General features: G+C 42.2%; 1 protein-coding gene across 3 annotated transcripts; it reads right to left on the reverse strand.

Annotated features, from left to right (window-relative positions):
* Positions 1–569: 569 nt before the first annotated feature.
* LOC119738871 (intraflagellar transport protein 56-like) lies at positions 570–9,327 on the reverse strand. Of its 3 annotated transcripts, XM_038213850.1 has the most exons (5): positions 9,201–9,327; positions 5,969–6,078; positions 5,320–5,386; positions 4,877–4,960; positions 3,556–3,658 (listed from the first exon to the last, which is right to left on the reverse strand). In XM_038213850.1, exons 2-5 carry the CDS (start codon positions 5,995–5,997, stop codon positions 3,569–3,571), a joined length of 270 nt encoding a protein of 89 aa, XP_038069778.1. In that variant the 5' UTR covers positions 5,998–6,078; positions 9,201–9,327; the 3' UTR covers positions 3,556–3,568. The 3 variants fall into 3 exon arrangements, with proteins under 3 accessions (XP_038069785.1, XP_038069778.1, XP_038069794.1); XM_038213857.1 differs by lacking the exons at positions 3,556–3,658; positions 4,877–4,960; positions 5,969–6,078; positions 9,201–9,327 and adding exons at positions 570–817; positions 1,669–1,802; positions 2,521–2,627 and having other exon boundaries at positions 5,320–5,360; XM_038213866.1 differs by lacking the exons at positions 5,320–5,386; positions 5,969–6,078.
* Positions 9,328–10,119: the final 792 nt, after the last annotated feature.

Genomic DNA, 10,119 nt, shown 5'->3' on the forward strand with positions numbered 1-10,119 from the left:
TCACTGACCGAATCACTGACTGCGCGATGAGTCACTGACCAAGTCACTGAGTTGATGACAACCACTGAGTCGCTCAATGAGTCACTGAGTGATTCCTTAACCGAGTCGCTGACCAAATCAATGACTGAGTCACTGACTGAATCACTGAGTCGCTGATCGAGTCACTGAGTCGCTCACTGAGTCACTGACTGAGTCACTGACCGAATCTGACTGAATCATGGAGTCGCTGATCGAGTCACTGAGTTGTTGACTGAGTCACTGACTGAGTCACTGACCGAATCTGACTGAATCATGGAGTCGCTGATCGAGTCACTGAGTTGTTGACTGAGTCACTGACTGAGTCACTGACTGAATCTGACTGAATCATGGAGTCGCTGATCGAGTCACTGAGTTGTTGACTGAGTCACTGACCAAGTCACTGACTGAGTCACAGAGTCCAGCTTAACTAGGCAAGCCTACTTTGTTTATGCCATGAGAGACCAGCCTCTCTCTAGAACTGTTGTTTTCTCCTGCATAACCATCTTGCCAAAGCTAAATAGAGAAATATTTCAAGGCAAATTTCCCATGCGTCAAGAATAATTAAATCACCCCTAATCAACAGTATCGTTCCATTATTTTATTTTTTTGAAAATCTCTTTGCAAGCAGGGGTTTTTGGAATGTACAAATTTAAACAATCTCAAGACTATAGGATAGGGACCACCTCAGGAAACTGGTGCCCTGTTGTCCTTGGCCCACTTCTTCATGACACGGATGATGTATTCCACCTGTGGGTTACCGGTGTTGCGCAAGATTTGGAGGATGTCTCGCAGTGTTTCTCTGTAGAGGAAAAAAAATGACAAAAATCTAGTGGCTTGAACTTCACTGGGTTTTGTGCACATGAAAATGAAAGCTATTAACATGGATTTTGCGTCGGGGTGATGTAAATCAATGTTAGGTTTTGCCCTTCACCGATGTATAAACACTGTATACTCAGTGTGTTACCTCCCGAGTGAAAGTTGGAAAAATAATCACTTGGGTGGGATTCGAACCCACGACTCGACCATCAAGCTTACGGGGTTGGTTGGCTCGCCAGGCAACCAATTCTGTAAGCTTGATGGTCCAGTGGTTAAGACGTCTGCACTAAAAAGCAGGAGGTCATAGGTTCGAGTCCCAACCGAGTGATTTATTCCAACTTTCACTCGGGAGGTAACAAACTGAGTAAGCAGTGTTTTTACGTCAGTGAAGGGCAAAACCTAATAGTGAAACTGAAAGCTGTTTATAGAATATGGGGACAATGGAAAAATCCATAGAGATCAATGAAGTTGAACTAGAGGGCTAAGAAGTTGAAAAGTATTCATGAAAATTTGTAATAAAAAGCCGTATCCTCTCTGAGTGATCCCCGTTTGATATTTGCCAGGTCTGCATCGTGACTTTGGGCGTGATCCCTGGCTGCATGGCATATGCGGGTTGAGGGCTTCTGACTAGCGCCCCTTTGACAGAGACATTGACAATTAGGGAACCGCCAACATTGGGCTGGATAGCTCAGTTGGTAGAGCACCGGAGTGATATACTAATTGAGATGTAATTGGTCAGTACGCACTGTTTGGTCGATGTACTGTAGTCACCTGACCAAAGGTTGAGATCTAATTGGTCAGTGTGCACTGCTGATTGACAGAGATGACACCCACCTTGGTTCATGGCCAGCTATGATCTGCTGGAATACGCCCACGCACGCCCCTCGCTTGCCTTCCCAGTATTCAGGATTGGGGTCCAATCTTTCCAGGACATCAAAAGCCTTGGCTGTATAGAAGAACTGGCCCATCTACCGACAGAAAAGTTGAAAACATGAGAATTGAGAAGAGACTCCGTGATAATTATAGTTTGAGGTCGAGGCCAAAAAATCAGAAGTTCGAACGAAAAGCCTGAAGTTTTCTATCATATTGCCACCTTGTTGACAAAGTGATGAATTTGTCAAAATCAGTATTTTAAGCAGTTTGGTATTTTTGGCTATTTTAATATTTTAAGATGCCCTCTACATGCTTACCAAAGTTTGCGACACAAAAGTGCATCCTTCATTATTCAAGCTAATGACATAAAGTGGTACATGTGCAACAAATAATTTTTCTTTTTGACGGGGATTCGTATTCTCGTTAATTCTACACGTGGAAACAATGTTGCAACCTGACGCAACATTTTTCTTAACACATCATCTCAATAAAGATCAGTCACTGCAAAAATGTTTCACAAACATGAATATGGGACTGAGAAACATTTCCAATTTTGTTCGGAAATACTTGGAAAGTGTTCTTGACTTTCCGTAGACTTTGTACACAACTGCTGAAGTAGCGTCTGGATACTGCATTATTTCTACACTTGCGTTTTAGATTTATGTCTCCTCGATTTGCGTTTGGATGAAAGTGACAAATCTGTTTTGTGAAATCGGCTGCAGGTTGAGATTGAGTGACTGGATACTAATTTGGGGCTAATGCCAAAATCTTGACCAAACATACAACGGACAAAAATAGGGGATGATGTTTTACCTTGTAGCCGTCGTTGGCAATGAGCTACAGCAGGCTGAAAAATTCGCCAGACGTCTCCATCTTAAGGTACAACTCCCAGGCTAGTCTGGCCTTACGATTCACGATGTCTGAACAACAAAAACAACACAAAGAAAGGTTATAAATACATAGGATACTGCTGTCAGAAAACACATTGGGGTCCACAAAAGATGGTTCGGTTCAGTGGATGCTCGTTTCAGCAATTTTCGGCCAGCAATGCTCAGTGTAACTGTGTACAATATTTGGGAACCAAGAGAGATGTTCAATGTAGCAAATTTCTGTCGTACAATCTGCTTAAAATGTGATAGAACAAATCCAACATGGCAAATGTACGACTAAGATGTGATGTTTAAACGTTCAAAACAAAAAACTTTTAACTCCGTTTACAAATTTCTCAAAACATGTAAACAAAACCAGAATTATAGAAAAGGGAGTTCTGTTCAAGCGATCTTCCTAATGGAGATAACCACACATAGCACAAATAATTAACGTTGTTTTCAAACCTACTTAATTTACAAAACCTTAGAAGCACCGTAGTACTTGATTACATTTGGGGAACACGTAGTTACATTTTTACTTTATCAACGACTGCCTGCTATTTACTATGTCAACCACTGTTGATTTATCATGTCAATCACAACGGTCTGCAGATCAGACATAATGGGTAGGCAAAAGCCACTGTCAATGGCTAAACGTTTAAAACGGTTCTTAAAATATTTACTTAACGTTTACACAATGAAACGCAAAGTCACATCCTTAATATACGATCAGGGCGATGATTGCATTCTGGTTATGTCATTGTTAGAGACCCTTCAGTCTACCTCACACATGGGCAACATGAGCATCTCCCTAATGCCACTCTGGATTTTCCAGCAGTACATGAAATGCATGCACGCGACGTGTCGTGACTTGAGTTGGACATTTGGTTGTGCAGTCACAATTGTGAGTGGTCAATACATTATGAGTTGAAGCTTAACAGGTGGATTCATTCCCATATTAGCAACTTGGCAGTTGGAAGAGGAAACGTCATTCACAATTGACGGTAATACTCACAGCATCTTGCCAACCAGAGACACGTGTAGTCATTCTTGATCTTCTCACTCTGAATGAGCACAAAAATCTGCAAAACAAGAAAAAGAAACCCACTCCAATTAAATAGTGGTAAAGCTAAGTGTTCCCACCAAAACAGTGGTCTAGGAGGCACAGAGAGATCCCAATCCGGGTTTTAGACTTGTTTTTTTTATGCCTATTTGCCCTGAACAAGGCTAAAAGCCATTCCAGATATACAGGGCTACAAGTCGGAGCAAAGCAGCTAAATCAACCGCACCATCTCTGCCCTCATAGGCACCCACTTATAAGCCATCAGTGTGGGGGTTTGGTCAGTATCAAATGAGGGGACTAATGCTCATTGTGATTTTTGGCAAGGTATGCACCCCTCTAGTCGGAAAATATGTGACAGCATTGCAGCGGTGGCAGCTTTTTGGGTGCTATCACTTTTTTTTTTTTTTTTAAATGGCAGCCAAAACATGCTTGTTACAACATCCAATTTATCCGGTTCAAGCATATTGACGGCAATTTTGAAAACACAAATCAAAAGTGATAACACTGCCACCACTCACACTGCAAAGCTATCACACATTCTCCAACTCTAGATGTGCCTTTCAAAAAATCGCTATGAGCATTGCTCTTTTCAATCGCCTGGTACCGGTGGCCCATTTTTTGGACCAAAGCTGAGAGCCTATTACTCCTGGGTGGGGAGAAGCAATGAGTGACAAAGTGCCTTGCCCAAGGGCACACGCACCATGACCCCAGGCTGGACTCGAACCCACAACCTGCAGCTTTACCCGCAGACCACGAATCCAACGCCCTTAACCACGAGGCCACAGCACTCCACACTCCTCTTGAATCAGGACAGATCATAGGTTGGAGGGAAATAAGCACCAGGCAAGGAATTCCAAAGAGATGCAGCACGTGGGAAAATAAGCTATTGCGATATCTTTTTGTTCTACATCTAGGTATACGGCAACAGTATATGGATGAGAACAGACAGAAAGTCAGGCTTCTCTCTCAAACAGGGCCGACCATCGGTGGAAATTGATACAAAATTCCACTTTTCTTGGAAATGACAGCACACCACCTGCCGTGATTTCACAGGATGCTTGAGACTTTTATTCACTAACAGTCAGGTATTTCATAATAACTTGGTAGTTTTGGTTTTTTGATGTTTGCAAATGAAAGGCACCATGACTAGTTCAGGCACCATGACGAGTTACTGCGCCATGACTGGCCAACTATTGAGGGCGCAACAAAAAAAATTGGGTCCGGGAGTCCAACCTACCTCCTCTGCTTCCTTGTAGCTGCCTGCTGTGGCTTTGGCCTGCGCATAGTTGTGGTTGAACCTATCGTTGTTGTTGAAGTAACTCTAGAAACGTAAACACACAAAAATGTCATCTTAGTTTTTCTGATAATTTTCCCACCTGCACTACTTTTTTTCCCCAAAAAGGACAAATACAGCTAAACCATGCCACAGAAACAACTATGAGCAAGTGGGGGCGAGACTAGTGGTCGATTCCTGACGTATTTTGATGCCTGAGCACTAATATCAACATGCAAACGCCTCTAGTCAGACGATGGTCAAAATTGTTCACCAAATAAAGAGAATGGTCAAGAATAATTCCAAAAAAAAATTGGTCCTGAATAATAACAGGTGGATTCATTCCCATATTAGCAACTTGGAAGTTGGAAGAGGAAACGTCATTCACAATTGACGGTAATACTCACAGCATCTTGCCAACCAGAGACACGTGTAGTCATTCTTGATCTTCTCACTCTGAATGAGCACAAAAATCTGGAAAACAAGAGAAACGAAACCCACTCCAATTAAATCATGGTAGATCCTGAATAGAGATCGGTGCACGTGGCCCCCTGACGATAAATGCATGGTACAGGAAACAGCCGTCGCATTTGCAACTCGCACCCTCGCGTGCTCGACAAGTAATTTGCATAAACGCGACGTCACAGCTTGAGGTCATCTCTTGTCACATTCAAAATGGCTGCCATCACCAGACGTTTCACGAGTGCATATGGGCTCCAGAAAGATTGAAGAATATCTCGGAAAATGGAACATCATTAGACCTAAGCATCCCAGAAGTGATAGGTGGGACATCATAGAATACAACCATAAGAAAGTTAGAAACTGAGAATGTAAGAAACGGACTGCAGATTTTATGAAACTTCGTCCTCAGTAGCGCGCGGTACCACAGTGTGTGGCCAGAGGTTCAGCGCAGCATACCGACGGCCACACTAGTGGGGCTACTGACGTACAGGCCTATACAGCCTACCGCTGCATTATCTGCTGCATAATGTTGATCGATAACCAAACAACAGGTGGCGCTCTTTACAATTAACGGTGTCAGGTACAATCTCATACAAGTGATGTTGAGCGGTACACGTTGCCATGGTGATACGTCATCACTGTGCTCTGCATCCTGTATGTGCTCCACAGTTGACATCCTTGGTAGAACCTTCAAACTCTGTCAACTTCAAGAAACAAAGCAAAACAAGTTACTTTAACATCTTTACCTTCTAATTCATAAGGTTAATTTTTTCATCTGCTATTTTTGGAAAGGTCATTGTTTGAAGAATTTGGTGGACAATAATTACTGTGAAATTTGAGAATAATTTCCCAAAAATTGACAAATTTACAAAAGATAAAAATGGGGAGGGGACACAACCCATGTATATGCAAACTTTTTCACCAAATAAAGAGAATGGTCAAGAATAATTCTAAAACAATTTGGTGATGAGTAACAGAGGGTAATCATGGCAATGGCAAGATTACCATATGCGAAGTTCACTAATTTTCCTCTGTATTGACTAACAAGCCCCCAGATAGCAATTTCATGTCATCAAAGTCAATTCGAGCAGTGAGAAAATGCAAGCATTTTCTTAGAAAACACTTAGAATCTTTCAGTCCACTCTCATAAGGTTTGTACACAGAGTGTTGAGTGAACTTCGTATATCTTTCCATGGCAATAACTAGACCTTGACCAATAACGTTGACCTTTGACATTTTTTCGATAGATGATTTTCAGTTCGCTCGGAGCGCGCCGCGCACTTGTACGCATGCACATAACTATCATTTCACTTGTATCATACCCCCGCAGCACGCTCCGAGCGAACCGAAATCATAATGCGTGCACGTTTCAAGTGTCAGGTTGGCTCAGTGCGGAAAGGCATATTCTAAGTGGACCATTTTGAGCGGCAAATTTGAAAGTCGATTTTCGCGTTTTCGTTCCTTTTTGGGCGTTGTTTTCGCTTCATATCAACGTCAGATTGAGATCGGACCTGTTTTAAAGTGTGGAACACTGAGAATTTTGTACGTATCTACTCTGTTATAAGTTGTAACTTTGTTTCTAGTGAGAAATAATTTTTTGAAGCTGGAAATTACCGCTAGGAATGGCGATTTTTCTGAAGTTTTTATGTGGTGGCGCCCTTGCTTTTGGTATGCCTACTGTACCGTACCCCCCGCGGCACGCTCCGAGCGAACCGAAAATCATAATGACAGTGACAGGATGATGTTGTCCAGCTAGCTCGCACTATAAGCTTGGACCTTACTATCGCCAGACCATGTCCAAATGTTAAAAAAGGCGTTAAGTTGGGTCCAAGTGCTCGGACTAATTCATTGGTAAATTTAAATTTCCCTGTAGAAATCCAATATTTTTGGACATTTGAAACCGGAATTGAGAGAAATGAAGGGAGAAATGAGGGCACAATTGCAGAATACCCCGCCACTCGATCTATCCACGGTCCACCTCGTAGCCGGCTACGAGGTCACGGTCGATTGACCTAAAAAAACCTCCTCAGCGCTACTTGCATGTACTATGTGTCATGGTCCACTGCACTCCCACTCCGTATCCGCGTAGCCGGCAACAGGGTAGTTGGTTTGGACTTAGAATTTTTTCAGCAACTCCCATTCCTTTTGTGTTGCTTCGTTCTCAAGCATAATTGGGGACTCCCACTCCGTCATGTCCGTAGCCTCGTAGCCGCGGTATCGGGACAACTCGTACCCGGGACAACTCGTACCCGGGACGACTCGTACCCCAAATTTGTGACCCGGGACAACTCGTACCCAAGACGACTCGTACCCGGGACAACTCGTACCCGGGACGACTCGTACCTCGTACTTTTCTTACCATTTACTTTTCTGTTCCTTTTTAGTTAGATGTAATTGACAAATCCGAAGATGTGGAAAACCAAAAGCCGTTGAGTTTTGGGGAATTGCCAGTGGTGACAAGCAAGAGATTGTTCTGGAGAGATTCTGGCAGCTGGCCGATGATCGCGGAGTTCGCCGAAGGAGCTATAGCAATCATGAGTTTCGTAACTTATTTGATCTTCATTTATTGCGAAAACTTATTTCTAAAATAAGTGGACCGATTCATTAAAATTATAAAAATGTTACATTTGTCACCTTCTACACTTTTTATGACATTAATTTTGATAACCATCAACAATCCCAGTAGCGTGTGAAATAATTCAAAAGTCACTTAATTAGAATTGTTAGCTTAGGCCAAAAAAAAAAGTCTCCGGTTTCTGGTATGCGCGCGCGTTGCCATAGCCATGCGTGTCGGCAAAATGAAAAAGTTTTTTTTTCAATACAAGATGATGTCTCAAAACCGCCAAACTCACTGGTTTGACTGGAATCCTGCTGCTGCACAATTTTAACGTGTTTTTAGATTGGGTTATGGTCGAGAAAAAGCTTTATGTGGCCTCTCTGGACTCCCATATATTTGCACTAAGTTTAGTCGGGCACCATTTGCAGTCATCAGCCGACATTTGAAGCCCAAAAAAAAAAAAAAACAGGTAAAAAAAAAAAAAACCCGCATCGCCGCACCACTTTTGGGGCAAGCTCCATACCAGAAACCGGAGACTTTTTTTTGGCCTTAGTGAGTAGCGTGAGATGCCATGTTTCACGCGTCATTGTGCTCTTTTCAGAGCCACCACATATTCCGAAAAGAGATTGCGTCAATGTTTCTGAAACAACGAAAATAAAACAGTATTAAAAAAAAAAAAATCTTCAGGCCAACAACAGAGAGACCTATTTAAATGAAAAATTTCTTCTCTATTTAAAAATGAAAAACAGAAATAAAATAATTGAATAATAATTGGTTAAAAATAAGTATGATAACAGTCGGCACAAGTAAAGGCACAGATATGAGTACGCTGCACAGTGTTTTATTTTCAGACGAGTATGAGTTGTCTTGGGTACGAGTTGTCCCGGGTACGAGTTGTGCCGGGTACGAGTTGTCTCACTCTCAGGTACGAGTTGTCCAACATTCGTAGCCGCCAACAGGGTAGTTGGTTTGGACTTAGAATTTTTTCAGCAACTTATATCCCATTCCTTTTGTGTTGCTTCGTTCTCAAATAATGGACCCCCACTCAGTATCCGCGTACGTAGCTGGCAGGGTACTTGAACTGTTTCTTTTCCACTAATTCCAGTGATTCCAACCTCGTCGTAGCCAGAGAATTTTAGGGGTGTATTTCCGAGTGGCGGGGTATTCTGCAATTACTCCTAAATGAGTAATGTCCAGACTAGATATGGGAATATTTCCAGTACGCCGAAAGGAAGTTGAAATTTTGAAAAGTAATTAGTCCAGACTTACCTGATGTACAGGCCTAGCCTACCGCCACATCCATTCATATCTGCCATGTCTGCAGTGTCAATGTCTGTATACGTTCAAAGATCTTTGGTTGATATCCCGCGGGATAACCAAACAACAGGTGGCGCTCTTCGCAATTAACGGTGTCATATACAATCTCGTTTACGTAGTGTTGAGCTGTACGCACTGACAGGTACTTAATACAGGGAAGAAAGTTACAAAATAAAGTTAACCCCGGGGACGAAGTTGCGAAAAAGTTTCGATGTCCGAAATTTCCCATCATGCATTGAGAAATCCCAATTACTTTCTCGATACTAGGAAGTGGGGAATCGTTATTCGTTATCCGTTTTGCTGTCGAGAATGGATTTTGGATTCGAAGTCCGTTATCCGTTTTTCTTTTTGCTTAGGAAGTGGGAATTGGTTTCGTTATCCGTTGTTCTTTTTGCTTAGGAATTGGGGGGAGTGGTTCTCGTTATCTGTTTTTCTTTTTGCTTAGGAATTGGGAAATGGTTTCGTTATCCGTTTTTATTTTTGTTTAGTTAATGCGGGGAATTAATGGGGTATGAGATTGTCACTTGACACCGTTAATTGTGAAGGGCGCCGCCTGTTGTTTGATGATATCCCATTATTGTCCGACTAGACTGGCGCAGCAGATACGTAAGAGTACCGCCCTAAGACAGTCTATCTAGACTTTGTATTCGCACTTTAAAGACAAATATTGTGATCACCAAAAACCTGCTTTTCGGACATTCATTCAAATTTTAGGCAGCTATTTTTGTGGTTTGAGCAGCGCATTTTTTGGTATTTCTTTTATAAATATTTTGAGAGTCGTGTGAACATGGTGAATGAAAAGCTAGGAGTGGGATGCATTGTCTAGACAAATGCTAGAGGAAAGTGAAGTTTTTGACCAAATTTTATTAAA

This window comes from Patiria miniata, unplaced genomic scaffold (assembly GCF_015706575.1).
Source record: "Patiria miniata isolate m_02_andy unplaced genomic scaffold, ASM1570657v1 HiC_scaffold_10, whole genome shotgun sequence".
Classification (NCBI taxonomy): Eukaryota; Metazoa; Echinodermata; class Asteroidea; order Valvatida; family Asterinidae; genus Patiria; species Patiria miniata.

What these genes read in the sequence shown, in the direction of transcription:
- LOC119738871 (XM_038213850.1), bottom strand. Translation starts at nt 5,997, where the DNA reads ATGGCAACGTGTACCGCTCAACATCACTT. An exon ending in TGTACCGCTCAACATCACTT is followed by an intron (nt 5,387 to 5,968) that starts GTATGAGATTGT and finishes CTTGTTTTCCAG; the next exon opens with ATTTTTGTGCTCATTCAGAG. An exon ending in TCTCTGGTTGGCAAGATGCT is followed by an intron (nt 4,961 to 5,319) that starts GTGAGTATTACC and finishes TTACGTTTCTAG; the next exon opens with AGTTACTTCAACAACAACGA.